Below are 19,195 nucleotides of genomic sequence, written 5' to 3' on the forward strand. Positions count from 1 at the left end.
TATATCAATTAGACCCTTATAAGAAATAAAAAATATATTAATGACACCCTCTACCCTCTATTGTAACCAAATCACATAACTGCTGATGGAAGTATATTAAAATTTTCAAACAGACAATGATGCATTTGAACAAAAACTCTTTTTGTCTGTTTTTACCATTTAAAACATTTTATCTTCTTCCATTCTTGTATTTCTTTAATATCTTTATTTTTATTTTTACTTTTCCTTCTTCTTATGTATGAATAGTATTCTGACCAAGAAATAAAAAATGTATGATAGTATTGAAAATAAAAAAAGAAAAGACTAATGGTGCTGGTAGCGGACCAACTGATATATTGAATAACTTAAAAGGATGACATTAATTTTAAGAAGTAACATAGAAGATAGCATTGAAAATCTCCTTGCAAGTCAAGCATACCAAATATGCCTTTGTCGTAGTTTGTTAAGCTATTTTTAATAGAAAAAAAAAAAAAGTTTTCAATGCCACCCCTGAATTATTCCTTAATATAAATGCAACCCCTTAAGTTTTCCAGACTAGTACTCTTTTTTGTTTAAATCCAATTTATAAATCAGACCCTTATTATTAATACAGTTTGTCTCAAATGGTATTTATTTATCAAATTTTAATATTTGTCCCCACATCATGTTGAACTTTAAAAGTGCTATCCGTAAATCATATTTCCCAAACTTGATGAGAATTTATAATTGGGTGAGGAAGATGTTGCAGGCGGTAGAAGAAAACAAATAAGTGAATCAAGAATAAGGGTTTTGTTCAAGTTATTATTGTCATTTTGAAATAATTACTTTCCTTATATTAACATTTGACTATGATTTCTTAACGACAATAATTTTTTTATATATTTTTCCACTATACGGATTTTAATTGATAATTGAATAACTTAGGTGTTGGGGTTAATTTTAGTTAAGGGTGTTAATCAGTATGGTACCAATTTTGAATACTGAAAAGCAGAACTGTACCGTACCGAATTTACAATATACAGTACAATTTTGGTATTTTCAAAAACGATTTGGTATGATTTCGATATTAAATCGATTTGGAAAAAATTGTTTAAATACAATAGAATTTGATATTAACAGAGACAACAAGTAAATCTAATTAATATAGACAAAACAAGTAAATCTAAGAAGAAGAGTAAACAATGAAATAGGGAATTAGGGATAGGATAAAAAGTATAGTGTTTTAGATGTAAAATTATATTTAGAACAAATTGCATTGGAACCCAAAAATGGAAGCCTTAGAGCACTATAATATATATATTTTTTTTGAAAAATGAGATTCATCTGGGTTAGCTTACGCCCACCACGGGTCCACGACTACATCCTGAAGACGCTTTTTATATAATTAATATAGGCGGGAGCTTCGCTTTTGGCCCCGAGGGAATCGAACTCTGACCTCCTATTTGAAATAAACAACTGACCCGCGTCGGTAATACTTCACTAGCTGCGTCATCGCTCTAAGCGCTTTGAACAAAGAAATGAGAAAAAAGAGAAAAGTCGTTGCCTCTATGATCAACTCTTATTGATCATTGGTTGTGTACCATCACTCACCAAAATATACTTTTTTTTTGGCAAAAAAATAGAAAAACAAAGAAATGAGAAAAAAGAGAAAAGTCATTGCCACAAACAATATAAATTTTGCTGAGTGATGGCACACAACCAATGATCAAGAAGAGTTGATCATAGGGCGCCTTCTAGCCAAGAAAAGAATAGAATCATAGGTCGCCCATTCTATGTGCTTGGGACTACAAAATTCATCTTTGTTTGGAGTACCTGAGAAGACAGTGAGAATTATAGTCTTTTAATGGGATACACGCATGCTTCGTGCGTTAGTTTCAGTCCATCTCTGTCACTGTGTTCTTATAGTAGAGGCAATGAACTTAGTTTTCGCTCTTCATTCACAGGATTTCGCCACCAATTCTCTGCAAGGATTTCTTTTACCAGTGGAGGTTTCATGGAATTTCGCCGTAGACAGATTCTCTACTCTCAGGAGAAGCAGACGGGCAACAACAAATTAATTGGGATTCGGGCTTCAAGTGAGCAAATCCATTCGTCTCCCGATAACCGAAGAATTATTGTTGCCTCTGCGGTAACGGTGGTTTTAGCTATTGCGAACCGTGTTCTTTACAAGCTTGCCCTGGTTCCCTTGAAGGAGTATCCATTCTTCCTCGCTCAGGTCACGACTTTTGGGTAATTGGATTGATTCTCATTCTTTTTTGATTGATTCTTATTTATGTTTCGTTCAATATTGCTTGCTTTATTGGTGGGTTTTGTAATGTAAATTCACAGGTATGTGGCAATTTATTTCTCTATCCTCTTAGCAAGATATCGTGCTGGGAATGTGACTGATGAAATGCTAGCAGTCCCCAAGAACCGTTTCATGGCCACTGGAATTTTAGAAGCACTTGGAGTTACTGCTGGGATGTCTTCTGGAGGTATGTTCAACTTGTTATCTTATTACTCTTCCATTAATGTGCTCAGTGGCCATTCTAAAGGGAAATCACAACAAAATTAAGTTAAGAATTGTGCAGATACAAACATCCGAAAGTATGTCAGTGGGTTCTTTATTTGATTCTCATAATCCCTTGTAACATTCGTTAAAAGTTTTTCAGTCTAGGTTCTGATAACTATTCCATTAACGTGATTTTTAGGCCATATATTAGAATAAGTTCCACATTCATCCAAGATGAGGTTCTTTATTTGTCTCCCCATGTTTACGCTGCTTCAGATTTGAGTATAGATATTGGCAACTGTTTATGCTCATTGGGACCTGAAAATCAATCCCAATTTCCTTCCCAAGAAGTTGTTCTCAAGTACACAGAGTGGACCTCACCGCAACGCTGCTCCATTGTGACTTAGTGGTTGATGGGTTAAGTCAGGAAACAGTTTCTTTGTGAAGAAGGTTAAGACTGTGTACATTATGACCGTCCTTCCCCAGTCCTGCACAGGGTACGGCCTTTGTTGCGCATAAGCACACGACTAACTAATATGTGCAAATATTTTGCCTTTCTTACAAACTCGAATAGAGTTCCAGAATTAATAGGAAACAGAGCATGATGTATTTATGACAAAGAAAGTAGCTATAAACTACATTTTATTCTGAAGGACCTGAACTGTCCTAAACTCTTTGTTGCAGCAATGCTTCCAGGACCCGCTATTCCTATTTTAAATCAGGTAATCCCATCAGTAAAATTAAGTGCAAGTCAGCAAAGGTTTCAATTTCTTTATGGCTATTTATTAGCCTTATATATTATGACTGATCAATTCTTTTAAAAAACTTATTGTTTATCACATTCCATTGAATAAGTGTTATGTTGCTTGTGGGCCGTGACTCGTAGGGATCTTGATTGCGATTAAAGCATTAAATTAAATATGGGAACTTATTTTATCTAACTGCAGCCATCGGTTTAGCTTGTAAGTCCTAGATTTAACTGAGTCATGATGGGGTTAGGGAACGTGGCCATGCATCTTATGACAAACTCTACAGTTTGTTTGATAACCATATTCCTCCTATTAGTCCTAGTGAATTATAGTTAAAAGTAGCTTCAGATTCATTTGTTAAAGGAATTTAAGTCCAAGTTAATCTGCTATTAAATGCCTTATAGAACCTTGATGAAGGATATACTAATATTGTTTTCAGAGTGATGCAAGATCTCTTTTTCAAATCTACCTTCCATAGTCATATTTTTTGGTCAACAGAATTGGTTATGTTTGTTATAACAAAAATTGTTTAAATGGTTATCCACAGTAGTTATGGGGGGTATTATTTCTGAAACTCAGCTTAGTCCCATAGGCATTTGGTCTTGAAAATGATTAATTCTTTTACAAATCATATGCGCCTGGTGAAAACTCTCTCCTTTATTGTTCATTTACATGTTTAGATGTAATCAGTGAGAAAAGTCTGTGCATCTTTTTGTACCATATAGAAGTCATAACAAGCTTTGAATGCTACCTTCTCAGTCATCGAGAAACAAGAAGTATACTGTAGCTTGGTGTTCTGTTAGATGGAACTTTACCGATTGCTTTCGCATATAGTATGCAGATGCATTGGTTATATGTCCCAACAGATCAATTTGAGGTTGTATTGTAAGGTTATTGTGGATTCTTTTTCTTTCATGTACTTCATTTCTGATTTTCTATTTTGCATTTGTATTGCATCAACACAATGGATCCTTATCCACTGAAATTACCTAAGGCCAGAAGCTAATCTCCCAACTGGCAATATGTTTTTAATTTGGCTTTAGAAATTTGGTACATCTATGTGCATTATATAATACACTGCTCATAGCTGAACGAAGTCACTCTTATAAGTTATAACAGAGAAAACTTGAATAGACTGATTGAGTCATCCATATCACTTCCCCCCCCCCCCCCCACCCCCCTCAAAAAAGGAAAAAAAAAAAAGAAAAAGAAAAGAAAAACAGCTTACTTTAGATGAAAATTCCTGGCTGCTGCCCTGGAAGTAGAGAAACGTGCACGTAAAGGAGGATCTGTCAACTGATCATTTAACTTGACAACTCTGTCGTTGTTCTTTATAATAATCCATATTATGTGTCTTTTCTGCCTCTCATTAGCCCCTGTGGCCTTTGTTTGAATTTTGCAGACATTTTTGGTGTGGCAGCTGATGCTATCAGCCTTGATTTTAGGGAGAACATATTCATTCAATCAAATTATTGGCTGCTTACTTGTAGCTTCTGGTGTAGTTTTAGCAGTCGCAAGGTTCGTACTCAAACTTACCTTTTCCTGGTTGGCTTCTGCCTCGGCTGGTGAACACTTAAAACAGGATGACATCAGTCTATAAGAGAAAGTGACAGTTGACTTCTTGCTGGTGGCAGAAGTCTTTTGAGTGGAATGCTGGTAATCATTTGGGAACACAGGACTACACCATGACCAGGTGTTGATTCTGTAGGACCATCTGAGGTTAGACAGATGGTTTCATAAAGAAAAGAAAGAAAAAAGAAAAATATCTATTTTTGGATTGAGCAAGTCCCAAGCATCCATGAGAGGATAACTAGTGATTCTCACTCGGCAAAACAAACTTTTGATTAGAGTCTCGCTGACTGTTAGTGAGGGGATGGAAACTCATTTTCTGAATTATTGCTTCTATATACAGTATGAGGGGTAAAGCTCAATCTGATGAAGTCATAAAGGAGTAAGAAACAGTGCAAGGACATCTCTATGTGGTTTTGAAAATTTCAGGGTTGGACCTCTCTTTGATTGCAGATTCCTTGTTTCTCACTGGCTTAGATTATGCTTTGACTGGGTTGTATAAGTCCAATAATTCCTTCTGGATAGGAGCTCCTTGAATCTTTTGGTTTTCCCAACAATCCCATTGCTTTTCTCAAAACTCTTAAATTCGTCAGTATATTTGGTAACTTTAAACAAAATATTCTGCAATAAGGTGTTGGTTTGAAAAATGAGATCGCAAGCAGGCTTAATTTCCATAAACAAATACATCCCAACGCTTGTGTATATTGAAATGTATGTCCACAATTATTGTTTTTCTCTGAAGTAGAGAAGGCTCATCAATACTTGTTCTCATAATTTCTACAGTGGGTCAACTGACAGTCAAATCCTTACAAAAATTGAGTTTATATGGCCAGCACTGATGATAGCTTCGGCAGCTTTTCAAGCCGGTGCATCTGTTATCAAGGTTACATCAATAAGCCGTGTTCTCTGTTTCTCTGTTTTTCATTCTATTGGTAACACTAAGCCCTAAAACACCTCTGTATCAACAGGAGTTTGTTTTCATTGATGCTGGTTCTCGTCTCAAGGTTTGATTATTACCATGTAGAATTGACTTCTTCCAAATTTATGCTAGCTAATTAGGTTCATCTCATGATATACAGATACTGTTCTTTGTCCTGGATTTCTTGACAATTCTCCATAATATATATGCAGGGTAAACAGTTAGACATATTTGTTGTTAATTCTTTTGGTTCTGGATTCCAGGTGAGTCTTTTAAACTTATCTGACTTGCTTTAGTATTATTATTATTTTTTTTTGGAATAAAGTTAATCAGGAGCATCCTATGGGGGTTTACTTTTTTTTCTTTTTTCTTCTTTCTTGCTACTATGGCAAATTGACATATATTGAACCCATTTACTTCACCTTCTTTATCCACGTGACTAATCGTATAATTAGCAGTATGACTTGGGACATTGGTCTATGAGGTAAATTGTTGGATTCTGCAATATTTTCAGATGCTACTTTGATGCAGTATAATGACTTAAAATGCAATAATTTGTGCACTGCATAATATGCATTCTGCCCCACACCACAATGTAATCATATAATGTAATTTTGCTCTGCCACGCTTTAGCTCAGGTTGGCTTTCTGAAGAACCAGTATCCATATATTAAGTATGGTTCCTAGAGGCAGTACAGGATTTGTATAGCTTACCTCTGTCAGATGGGACAAAGCTTGGTGAGCTGAGATGGTTTGATGAGTGATGACTTGGGTAGTAAAAATAAAAGTATCACTAGAAGGTTGTAAGGAGAAAGATTTTACACATATTCAAACATCTTCATATAAGAATTGCATCTCCATTTCATGGTGGTGCACTTTTTGAAATGTTGAGCATCCTTTTCCACTTATAATTGGTTTATATTAGTCTAAAAAATGCATCAAGCAAATTGGGAGTTAGTCAGATGTAGGGGCAAAGCTAGGATTCAACATCCCCCTGGGGGGAGGGGGATAATGATTACTGAATTTCTAACTAGTATTTAAGAAGAAAAAACTACTTGGTAATAATTCAAAATCTATATTAAATTCTTAGTAAAACAAGAACAAGTGAAAAGCCACAAAACACCTTTCTAGTGTCAATGGCAGAGTAGGTGATGATCTTTGAGATCGTGAAAATCCTCAATGATTGATTCTGTACTAATTTTGTCTGTAATTTCCCTTTTAATATATAACATCATAGAGTCTGTGAGATAATCATCCTCCATCCTATTCCGCAATTCAGTTTAATAATCCTCATGACAAAAAATGCTCGTTATAAAATTATTGTAGAAATGGGAAGAGTAATCAATAGTGTAATTATTGATAAATAGTAGGTAGACGTCAAGTCTTGACTTCTTCGCCACCATCGTCACGTACTACTAATGCATGGGAGGAGCTCCCTAGGGGTCCCCCCCCCCCCCCAAAAAAAAAAATAATAAATAAAATATTGGAAAGTAATTTTTAAGGATAAAGACAATAGGTAGAAAGGTTATTGTTGATAATTATCCAAAGGTTAGAATTAAAAAATCCTTTTTTTTTTAAGGTAGATACAATTGAACCCAATTGGAAACTAACTCATAAATCCCTAAAATTTCTCCCTATGTCTTCGCTCCTTTATTCTCATATGCTGGTTAGGGAAAGCCAAATGTTAGCTCCTAAATCTTCTCCACGCTCAATCACTCTCTCTCTCTCTCTCTCTAAACTTTTATATCTATTAGCCTTTTACTGTTGAAATCGTATGCTTTTTGTTTTGTTGGGTTCATAGTATTTCTTCCCATGGTTCCACCCCCATTCCCCTCCTCTCTTTTTTTTTTTTTATTATTTTTTATATTATTTGTTTTGTGTGCCTTTTAATAAGAATTTCAGATTCAGTTTTTTTTTCAATCTCAATTTTCACTAGTGATTATGATTTAGGTTAGGTAATTAGATTTAGTTTTTTATGGGGAAAGTTTCCTTCTTACTATATTTAAAAAAGATTTACTAATGAGGTTGTTTAGAAAAAGTTTTCCCTTTTGTTTTAATTTTGAAAATATTACTTACTACCTAATAAAATCTTGGATCCGTCTAAACTTGAATTTCAATCTTAACAACGTAGAATATTCTTTTAAAGTTTTTTCTTAATAATTTACCCCTAAAATTTAGTAACCAGTGTTCATGATTTCTTTAAAAATATTTAAATTGTAACGAATCTACTCTTACAATTTTCGTCCTCATGCTTTATTTAAATTTATTTTTAATGATTTACTCCTCTAATTTTGTTACCAATCCTTATGTTTTTTGTTTTATTTTTTGATAATTTACTCTTTAAAAGAAAAAATATATAATGTATTGCAAAACTGTTGTCAATATTTAAATTACTTTTAAAAACATTGTTGTAAATTTTACAATTTTGTTAATAATTTACTCCTAAGAATGGAAAAAAAGATTATTTCAAAATTGTAATTATTTATTCTCATAAAATTTAAGTTATAATGGATAACAAAGATATTGTGAAATTGGTGTAGCAAAAGAAAGTCACTATGAAAAATTCCAGGTAAAACTTTTTTTTAACAACTTTAGTACCTTGTGAAGTAAATCTTTTTTAAATATAGTACTTCGGAAAATTTTCCTTTTGTATATTTACCCTGTTGCATTGTTGATTGCAAGTTTAGGAGGAGGTTTTTATTCAACTTCACAGATTTAGCAATCAATCAAATTAAATAGATACAGGTTAAAGCTTCGGGAGAACAAATTGTTTTTGTGGTCTCTTTAGGAGTGAACCAAGTGGCATGGTCCTTAAAAGTAGAAGAGTTTGCTTGGCCATGGGAAAGAAGTCTACCGTTGATTATTTCTTTAAAAGGAAAAATGTTGACAATAACATAGTTATTGCATCATTGCCTAACTCTATTCCTGAGATCTCAACTAGTGAAAAGCGTCATAAACAGTCTCCAATACATGAAAATGAGCAAAATAATTATTTTAAGCGTGATCCTGGGTTTTGAAAACAAATTTAGGAATAACCGGTTGACCAAAGTGATGAAGTTAGGCGTCGTTATATTAAAATTGGACCATACTAGTATATTCTTCAAGAGTATCCAAAATTTGGACCATCAAGTCATCTTTACTGTTTTCTGTCTTTCTGGTTCATGGTATCCTTCTTGGTTGGTGTATTCTCCTTTAGAAGATGCAGCATTTTGTTTGCCCTGCTTTCTCTTCAATAAGCCCGTAGCAAACTCTGGACAAAGGTTATTCACTGTTGATGGATTTCAAAATGAAAGAAAGAGGGAGGAAAAGAATGCCCTTTTATAAATCATGTGGACAGGGAAATCAACTCATACCACAAAATTGCTGATAGATTGTGTAATCTTGATGAAACAATATCAACACATTGATTTAATGCTTGAAAAATATTCACCTCAAGAAATCAAAATAATCGGTTATGTTTAAGAGCCTCAATTGACGTAATTAGATTACTTGTGGCTCAAGGTTGTGTTTTTAGAGGTCATGATGAGAGCAAATATTCGACCAATAGAAGTAATTTTGTTGAATTCTTAAAATTGATGGCTTCCTATAATGATAAAGTTGTGGCAATTGTGTTGGATAACACTTCTCAAAATGCATTGTACACGTCACTTCAAATAAAAAAAGGAAATTTTATATATCATGGCAAGTAGAGTAAAGAGAAAAATTTGCGAATAGATTGGTGATGCAAAGTTCTGCTTAATAGTTGATGATTTGGTGATGAATCTAAAAGAGAAAAATGGCTATTGTTTTAAGGTTTGTTCATAAAGCGAGATTTGTTCAAGAACATTTTTTTTATTTTTTAATTTTATCTTGTTCATATTTTAGATACAAATGACTTGACTTTGAAGATTGCTATTTTTTCTACTTTTTCTCACTATGGCTTCACATTACAATATTCGAGGTTAAGGATATGATGGAGCAATATTCAAGGTGAGTGGAATGGGTTACAAGCCTTAGTAGTTATGATGAGAAAAATAGTAGATGTAATAGGCATATGGACTGTCGGTAACTACTAAAGCTTGTAACCCATTCCACTCACCATGCATATTACTTGTTCCATTGTATCCTTGACCTCGAATGTTGTGAATGTTAAGCCTATGGTGAGAAAGCATAGTAAAAATAACAAACTTCAAAGTCAAGGCCTTTGTATCTAAAATATGAACAAAATCAAAAAGTGCTCTTGTACAAACTGCGCTTTGTCAGCCAACCTTAAAACAATAACTATCTGCTCTCTTTTAGATTCATCAACTATTATGTAGAACTTTGTATCACCAATCTCTTTGTAAAATCCCCATTTTGTATATATGGTGATATGTATGATGCATTTTGAGGAGCATTATCCAACACAACTGTCGTAACTTTATCATTGTCTGGAGCTATCAATTTAAGAATTCAATAAAATTACCTTTATTGGTTGAATATTTGCTCTCATCATGACCTCTAAGAGCACAACCTTGAGATGCAAACAATTTAATTACATCAATTGAGGCTCTTAAACGCAGCCAATTATTTTTAATTTTCTTGAGATGTATGCTTTTCAGACATTAAATCAATGTGTTGATATTGCTTCATCAAGATTACACAAACAATAGGAGTTAGCGTTTGGCTTTTCCCTAGCCGATGTTTGAGGAAAGAGAAAAGAAATAGGGAGAAATTTTTTAGGGATTCGTGAGGTAATTTCCTATTGGGTTTTGACTGTTTCTACCTTTTGAAAGGATTTGAATTGTAACCCTAGATTATTATTGACAATGACCTTCCTAGCCATTGTCTTTACCTTTAAAATTTATTTTCCAATATTGGTGGGGCGCCGGGAGGGGGGGGATTCATAGCCCCCTTGGCCCCTAATGCAAACTCCATGTGAATAAGAAATGAGCAATTTACTTCAACATGCTTCTTCCCACTAGTCTGTTATCTAAAAGGTTCATCATTGTCATTATTATTATAAATGAACAGCTGCATCAGAAAAAAGTTCGTTCTGAATTAACAAGGTTTTCCGTTACATGACTGAACTTCAATTTGGACATCAAAAAGACGATTTATGACAAATGTTACTGTTTTTTATATCATGTGGAATGGGTGTAAGCCTTCGGCAGTGGGTTCACCCTTTTTATGTATCTATTGTGTTTACTTTTAGGCATACAAAACCTTAGAATAAATTCCTCATCATGACTATATTTCATTTTCTCTTTGTATTTGTAGGCTCTTTTCATACTTCTCTTTCTGCCTTTATTGTCAAACTTGAAAGGAATACCATTTACCCAGTTCCCTTCCTACATGAGAAGTGGTGCTGCTTGTTTTTTGAATATCGGACTCCCTACTACAGGCAAGTATGTCAAATTTTCATTTATGTGCTAGCTATGGATGCCTAGATATCTTGCCACATTTGATCTGCAAACTGCAGTTTTATATTAGAAGTTGAATCTTTGTTGTGTAGTCCAAGTCATATGGGCCATACATCTGTTACCGTCCAACAAGAGCGCATTGTGACTTTATTTACGTATTTCGTGTAACATATACTGAGGAGTGAACGGGTCTCATCCATGGCATCATATTCATTAATCCAAGAACCAATTTGATCCTGCCAAGATATTCTGTGGTTATGCTTCTGAGTTATCAGAGTGGGCAACTCAGTGGTTACATATTGTTATGATATAGAAAAAGATACCTCATCATGTAGGGGAAGAACTCACTTCTTCAATACATGGTTTGTGGAACTAATGAGGCAGAGCTTGTACGTTAACCAGTGGTTCTTCCATCTTTTGGCTCCATTTGGTTGATTGGAGCATGTTGAAAAGTAAAGGACTGTTGGTTCCTCCACAGTCTACATAGGAAGGGCTTCCTCCACAGCCCAAATATCTGCCACGAGCTGAGGTGCAGGCTGTGCAGCCTAAATTTTTTTGATAGCTAGACCCTAAGGTAAGCTGCTTATTGTCCATCTCAGCCTAAACTGAGTTTGCAAGTGGTAAAATGAACTTTGAAATCAGGACTGTGTGGGAGTGTGCAGTAGTGGTCATGACACAGGGTGGGGATCTCTTATGAAATTCTGTTGAAATTCATCACCTGGCTAATCTAAACCATCTTTTTGCTACACAAAGGTTGGAAGTCTTACCATCTGTCCACGTGATATCAAAGTATATCATACTTTTCTGTCATGCTTTTGGCCTTTCATTGTTATTATTATTATTATATATATTTTTTTTCACTTAAGATTTTCTCATCCAAGTACACAGAACCTTTTTCTTGTTACCATTGGTTGTGCAAAGCTTGTATGGACAAGATTGCTTAGTGAATTTGATACACTAGATTGTCTCTTAATTTTCTCCTTGAATCTTCATCTAGCAACTTCTGTGATGTCTTCTCAGGCTGTGATGGTGCTCCACTACTACCTCTGCTGTACATATGTGTCAATATGGCTTTCAACATCTCAATGCTGAATCTGGTGAAAATTTCCTCTGCAGTAGTTGCTTCCCTTGCAGCAACATTATCAGGTGTGTTACCTTAGCAAACACGCACTATTGGTTTCCTACTTCTCTTTCTAATATGTGTGTGCAATTCTTTTGCAGTGCCAATTTCCATTTACATTCTTACTTTACCATTGCCTTACATCCCTGGAGGCACAAGCTTGAGCCCTTTTTTCCACTTTGGAAGTGTGATACTGGTGTTGGGTCTTATTCTTTATAATGTGCCTCAGCCTGCAAAACACGGTTCTTGAAATCGCAGATACTAAGTACTGAGTCAGTGAAAATTTTCTTCTTCACATAAAAAGTATTGAAACTTAGACAGGGAACAAGCATTGAATTCCTGAAAGATCTGTTTACAGTTTCATTAGCAGCTGATTCAAATCTAGGGCTTTTTTGCCCAAAAAATTTAGAGTTCAGTATTGGAATTGGCTGATTCAATTCCTGAGCCATGCTTGATGTGCAGCAGGTTCCAGGCATAGCCAACATTTGTAATGATTTCAGTTTCCATTCAAGGGAAAAGTAGAAGAACAATTTTTTTTTTTATTCCCTTGGTTTATAGTGGACGAGCTATTCATCTAATCGTCTGTTAATTTTCAGTCCAATGTAACTCATCAACATGTGAATTTGTGTTTTCAGCATATGTTTGTTTGAAAATTTAGGAACTGGATAAACTTGCATCCCCCAAAAAAATTATGTACCCAGCCATAATAAATGTTGGTTTTGAGACATGTGGTGTGAAGCTTTAGTTGAAATTGATCATACGAGTCAAAGTTAAATTGTACATGAGAAATTTGAGCATATTGGCCCGATTTCAGTTTAGGATATGATGAAACTATTGCAAACGGGATCACATAAACCATATAGGAAACTTGGACAAAATTTGATAATTAAAAAAACATATTTTTTTTCATAATAATGTTTATTTATTTTGGTTAGAGGGTGCTTTTGTATATATTGGGGGTGTGGGACTGTTACCTATACCATTCGAGAGTAGAATCGAGACTGTTTCACTAAGAGGTGTCAGTCGTTGTCAACTGAGTAAACGTTTTGTCGGTAGTAGTATTCACTTTTCATGTATAATAATAACAAAATGAGATTTTACTATTATTAATTAAAAAACAATAATAAATAAATAAAAATAAAAACTAAATGGGACTATTACTGTTTGCATTTGGCAGCCTTGTGCTTCTATCCTTTTGGATGGAAAGTCAGAGTCTGAATCGTCTCCCTGGAGCATTCTGTGCTCCCCCGACGGTTGTTAACCACGAATTACAGGGAAGCCTACAGGGTTAGGGTGATGATAATTTTTTTTTTAAATATATATTTTTTATTTTTTATTTTGTGGGTCCTATATAATTTGTAGTTGTAGTGTTGTAAGGGGAGATAATCCACACTCGGAAAGTCATACGAATTAGTTAAATTTACAAAATTGGATCTTGCACCATGCATCCAATCACAAGTTAAAGGGTTCTCAAACTGCCAAACCAAGTGTTAGGGTGATGCTTCATGCCGTGGAGAGTTTGTGGAAGGTGTCGTAGAGATGGCAAAGGGGTTCTCAAATTTCCAATTCATTCACCGTTCGAACAAGTGAATACATGTGCTAGCCATCTCGTGAGTTTATTCAACGAGACAAGTGAAATTCACTTTAGTCCTAATTCGTCGCCACCAGTGCTATTAACTAAATGTAGAACAATACTTGTGAAAAAACTCTAGTATTGTATGTAAAGTCCTAGTTAATCTAGTTATTTTTTTTATTAACAACATTAATTTGAAGTCTCCATCACATGTTGGCTCAATTGACAATGATCACCACCTCTTAGTGATGAGGTCATGGGTTCATTCTCCCTATTACTATTTATAATAGATTTTTCTCATGTATACAAAAGCTTCATTTTCAACTGATGAAAGCCTAAGGGGGAATTGGGAATGAACCAAACTTAAACTAAAAGAGAGTTTTTAATCAACACCTCTTAATGACAAGATCATTGATTCAATTCTCCCTATTGCTGTACGTAATAGACTTCTCTCACATATGAAAAAACTTCCTTATCAACCGATGAAAGCCTAAAAGGGGAATCGATGATGAACCAAGCTTAAACTAAAAGAGAGTTTCTGATCAACACCTCTTAGTGATGAGATCATGGGTTCAATTCTCTCTATTGCTATATGGAATAGACTTCTTTTATATATACAAAAGCTTCTTATCAACCGTTGAAAGCCTAAAAGGGGAAATCAGGAATGAACCAAGCTTAAACTGAAACAGAGCTAGGGGGAATCAGGAATGAACCAAGCTTAAATCGAAACTGAGCTTTCCTTTGCTGGTCTGGCTTCGGTCTAACCCATTATCAGAACGACTTGAGATCGAACCTAGCCGGGCCCAATCGCATACTCCCTTTTTTTTTTTTTTTGAGGTAGACGGTAAACCCCAATCTCACATATATATTTTTTTTTTGGTAATGACCAATCTCATATTTTCACGAGGGTATATATATTACACTATTCAATTAATTTTGTGATATTGTCGTCCTTTCACAAGGCTTGATCATGTTATAACTTCGAATCTCACCGATTCTGAATCCGAGTCGCAAACTCGCAACCTCCTCACCAATTCGATTCGATATTGGCAATCGAGCAACCGCATTTGAGATTTGATACCCTTTTTCCGCCTAGTTTTCATCACTCCACGCAGCTTCATTTGCTTTGGGCGCAAGGAATAAATACTCTGCAATCCTGCTCTCCCTGTTTGAAAATCATCCCTCCCATTCTCTATAATGGATGAGCAACCAGTTTCTGCTCCGGAAAGTCCTTCGGCGTCGTCGAGTGCTGCTCCCCTTGGCCATTACGTAATTCCAATCGTTAATAAACTCCAAGACATATTCGCTCAGCTAGGTAGCACGTCTATGATCGAGTTGCCTCAGGTCGCTGTTGTTGGAAGCCAAAGCAGCGGAAAATCCAGTGTCCTTGAATCTTTGGTTGGAAGGGATTTTCTTCCAAGAGGTTCAGACATTTGTACACGAAGGCCTTTGGTGCTGCAACTAGTGCAGACGAAACGCAAGCCCGATGGGACTGCTGAGGAATACGGCGAGTTCTTGCATTTGCCAAAGAAGAGGATTTATGACTTCTCTGAGATACGTAGAGAAATTCAGGTAATTATTACTGTGCTATGGCAGCTCCATTTAGGTTGTGGCCTGCCTTTGTCTATTATTTTCCTGTTCAATTTTGGAGTCCCGGAGCTCTCCTACGTGTAGCCTTTGCGGGAATGTCGATCCATGTGTATATTAGTTCAATTCTTTCCTTTGAAAGTTTAATTATGATCGGCATTTTATTTTGTAAGCAAAACAAACTGTAGTGATATCGCAAAACAGAATGGTTGACTCAAGGCCTGAATGTAAGAACTCTTTACATAACTGGATAGATGAGGTATGGTTTTTACCCAAATTTAGCGAACTCATCAACCAAGCAACTAGTTGGTGGCATTCTCCACTGAAAGTGTTTTCTCTATAGGCAGCAACATATCCGACCTCTTTCTGTTGAGAAGAAGATATTATCAGCACCTTCATCCCTCTAATCCATCATTGTACGACTGGATTGCAGTCACATTCAGTGATAAAGTTATCCCATCTCCTAGGGCTAGAGAACTCCAAACTAATAAAAATGGTCTTGGACTGCACTCCACATTAAAACAGGTATGTCTATTTGGCATGTAGACATTCTCCGAGAGAATAGTAGATTATAGCAATTTGAGTAGAGGTTTTATGTCACCCTTCATTGACTCAGATCTGGCACCAAATTTGACTGTTTCCCTTAAAATCAACCCAGGGTTGATAGATATGGGTACTGTGCCTTTGTCCATAGGCTTATGTGGTCATAGTCCTATTTTATGGGCCTAAAAATTGGGTGTCTAGGCTAAGTACATTCCAATTCAAGCTGTAAGGATAAGGGGTCACTCATTATGTTTCTTTTAATTCCTAGGCTTTTAGGGACATCTAGGATTAGAGAGGCTTAGAGTTCAATTTTTATTAGGTTCTAAGTTCAAGTTCTATTAGGAATCCGTTAGTCCTATTTCAGTTTTAATTCGTAATATTTGACCCAAAAAAAAGTTTTAAGTTGTAATGTTTCTATTTATGCTGTCATTGCGGGAGGAATTAAGTCAGCAAGTTATTTGATTGGGAATTGGAATTTGAGACCTGCGAGGTCAGGACCTTCTTCATAAGGGTGTTAAACAAGATGCTTTTAGGTAATTAGGACAGTTCCTTATTGCTTCTGGTCCAAAAGGGGTTAATCGCAAAACCACCTCGTTAACTAAACAGCCCTAAAAACTAGGACCTACTTCTGTTTGAAACTAGCATGGTCCAGTTCTGGTTCCTTAACAGTTCTAAGTGCTCAAAAGTCTCAAATTGTCAACTATTTATAATTCCCAAGTAAAAGAAGAACAAAATTTCAAAATATTAAATGTGCGTAAAATTCCCACTTATGAAAACCAGAATTTCAGCGTAGCAAATAGGAGAATTTGTAATCCTATGCGTAAAATAATCAAATATATATGCTTGGAAGTAGCCTTAAATAAACTTAATGCTGACATTCATCTAAATCCATCTGGGTCATCAACAATGGACTACTAGGCCCTCACCACATCCATCAATTTAAATTGCAAGCTAGAATCAAAACCAATTTAATCAACAAAACCGAAATAATATCAGACTTGAGCTCCACATACTACCAGTGACTAGTTAGAAGCAACGATCCAGTTGATAAGTAGTTATAGAATTAGACTCTTTATAACTCAAGCTCAATTACTAAGAATGATTGTTATTAGAAAAAATGTACAGTGATTGTAGTGATAAATCTCTCAAACATACAAGTCATTACAGTTATAAGCAAAACCAACAACTGATCCTACTCCTAGCAGTAAGTAATTAATATAATACTATAACTTGCATTTTAATGGTGCTAGCAGTTCTAGTTCCAAAAGTTTTGGTTCTGGACCCATTGGGCATCCTATCATAGAACCCTCCCATCTATTGAATAAGTAGTTCCAAAATCAGCTCCTAGAACCATTTCATTTAGTAATGGCACAGGTTGGTCCTGGTCTTAGCACGACAGTTCTGGGACAGTTCCTGGTTCCAATGCCAACATGACACCCTTGCTTCCTCAACCTTAGGAGACTGCTGGGTAATGCTCATCTTCTTCCTGATGAGTTTTTGATTAATTATTGATCTCTATTGACCCCCCCCAAAAAAATAAAATATAATAAATGTAATAAGTTGTTTCCTTTCTGGTCTTCTTTATCAGAAATTTTTAAATCATTTGCAGGCAGAAACGGAACGGGAAGCAGGAGGAAACAAGGGTGTTTCAGACAAACAGATACGCCTGAAGATCTACTCTCCGAATGTTCTTGATATCACATTGGTGGATTTGCCTGGAATAACAAAAGTTCCAGTTGGTGACCAACCATCTGATATTGAGGCACGAATTAGAACAATGATATTGTCTTACATCAAATATCCAAGCTGTTTAATTTTAGCAGTTACACCAGCAAATTCAGATTTAGCAAATTCAGATGCGCTTCAGATTGCTGGCACTGCTGATCCTGATGGTAAATCTACTTTAATATTTTATTCAGTTTGAATTTCATATGCACTCAGGTAGAAAGGACATTGTAGTAGTAAATGGGGTTTCATTCAAGTCTAAACTTTTAAAGGGGGTTTGCTTTTGCAGGTTACCGGACAATTGGTGTAATTACAAAGGTAGTTTTTCTCCTCCCTTCCACTGGGGAAAAAAATTTCACTGTATCTCAGCTGGTTTTGCAACTCTAATTTTTATTCTCATATGAGCCACTGCAATTATACTATCTTCATTGTGGCTTCAGCTGGATATTATGGACAGAGGCACCGATGCCCGTAATTTTTTGCTTGGTAAAGTGATCCCACTTCGACTTGGTTATGTGGGTGTTGTGAACCGCAGTCAAGAGGTAAACCTGTTTCTTTAACATCAGAAGTTAGTTAAATGTCTCAATGTTGTTTAACTGTTGCAGGCACATTGATGATGCTGTGGTTCGAATTTTTAATAGTCTACTGTGCACATTAAGTTGAATTTCTTCCAAATATGCTGTCTAGTTCTCTCTCTGATCTCCTGCTCTCATGTTACTTATGTGTTTTAAATGCTGGAATAAGTGATGTGAGGGACTTACATAACTTTTTAACCCTGAAGATTATATTCAAGGAAAACATATAAAAGGTTGGTGTTATAGGAAATCAAAATATAATTGATAACCTATGGCATTTTTTTGGGGTAAATGATAATCTATGACATTGAGATTAACAATATAAGAGGGGAAGAGAATGAATATTGCAATGAAATTCCAACTAATTCATGCCATAGTTGTCAAGGCGTCGCCTAGGCGACGCCTTGCCGTCCTGGCGGGTATCTAGGGCCTGTGGCAACCATCGCCTTAGGCAAAGTGAATAAGGCAGTCACCTCAGAGATGAGGCGTCTCCAAGTCGCCGACTCGACGATGCCTTATTGCACTGGGCGATCGCCTTATTGGGGGTTTAGAAATTGTAAATTATTTGATTCCAAATCAAAGTTAAAAATTAATTTGAAACGTAGATTCCAATCGGAAAGATTCTAATGGGTGAGTTGTTATATAGGTGGTACATATTATTACATATTATCATTTGTAACATTAAATTAATTTAAATAAAAAAGAAAGGAAAAACGAGATTGAATTATTGAAATCGATCGAAACTCAGCCCTAACCTCTCTCTCTCTCTCTCTCTCTCTCTCTCTCTCTCTCAGTCTCTCTCTCTCTCTCTCTCTCTCTCTCTCTCAGTCTCTCTCTCGCTCTTTGCTACTCTCCCTCTCATGGTGGGAGATCTGCCACTAAAAAAACCGAGATGGCGAGATCTCGGTCGAGATATGCCAAAAAATTGGCGGTAGTCTCGGTGGCCCATCTCGGTGGGTTTTAGGGCTCTGGTTGGGCTGAAATT

At 35.7% G+C, this 19,195-nt stretch overlaps 2 protein-coding genes across 2 annotated transcripts in view; both read left to right on the forward strand.

The window, feature by feature from the left end:
- The first annotated feature begins 1,668 nt into the window (after positions 1 to 1,668).
- LOC149014698 (protein CLT2, chloroplastic-like) lies at positions 1,669 to 12,940 on the forward strand. Its single transcript, XM_089155523.1, has 10 exons — positions 1,669 to 2,208; positions 2,308 to 2,453; positions 3,155 to 3,192; positions 4,622 to 4,737; positions 5,572 to 5,671; positions 5,757 to 5,792; positions 5,920 to 5,970; positions 10,945 to 11,068; positions 12,108 to 12,233; positions 12,309 to 12,940. The coding sequence occupies exons 1-10, from the start codon at positions 1,823 to 1,825 to the stop codon at positions 12,455 to 12,457; spliced, it is 1,272 nt and encodes a 423-aa protein (XP_089011649.1). The 5' UTR covers positions 1,669 to 1,822; the 3' UTR covers positions 12,458 to 12,940.
- Positions 12,941 to 14,739: 1,799 nt separating this feature from the next.
- The window catches only part of LOC149014699 (dynamin-related protein 3B-like), a 33,009-nt gene continuing 28,553 nt past the window's right edge, over positions 14,740 to 19,195 (forward strand). The window contains exons 1-4 of the mRNA XM_089154701.1: positions 14,740 to 15,352; positions 17,520 to 17,802; positions 17,925 to 17,953; positions 18,076 to 18,177. Of these exons, the coding sequence (XP_089010827.1) occupies positions 14,978 to 15,352; positions 17,520 to 17,802; positions 17,925 to 17,953; positions 18,076 to 18,177 (789 nt within the window). The 5' untranslated portion in view covers positions 14,740 to 14,977. The remainder of the gene's footprint in view (positions 15,353 to 17,519; positions 17,803 to 17,924; positions 17,954 to 18,075; positions 18,178 to 19,195) is intronic.

Source organism: Hakea prostrata, chromosome 5 (assembly GCF_041222555.1).
Source record: "Hakea prostrata isolate BN-2017 chromosome 5, UWA_Hpros_2, whole genome shotgun sequence".
NCBI lineage: Eukaryota > Viridiplantae > Streptophyta > Magnoliopsida > Proteales > Proteaceae > Hakea > Hakea prostrata.

Coding starts and splice junctions, on each gene's coding strand:
- LOC149014698 (XM_089155523.1), top strand. CDS start 1,823: ATGGGATACACGCATGCTTCGTGCGTTAGTTTCAGTCCATCTCTGTCA. Junction 2,209..2,307: donor GCTCAGGTCACGACTTTTGG/GTAATTGGATTG, acceptor GTAAATTCACAG/GTATGTGGCAATTTATTTCT. Junction 5,971..10,944: donor CTTTTGGTTCTGGATTCCAG/GTGAGTCTTTTA, acceptor TTGTATTTGTAG/GCTCTTTTCATACTTCTCTT.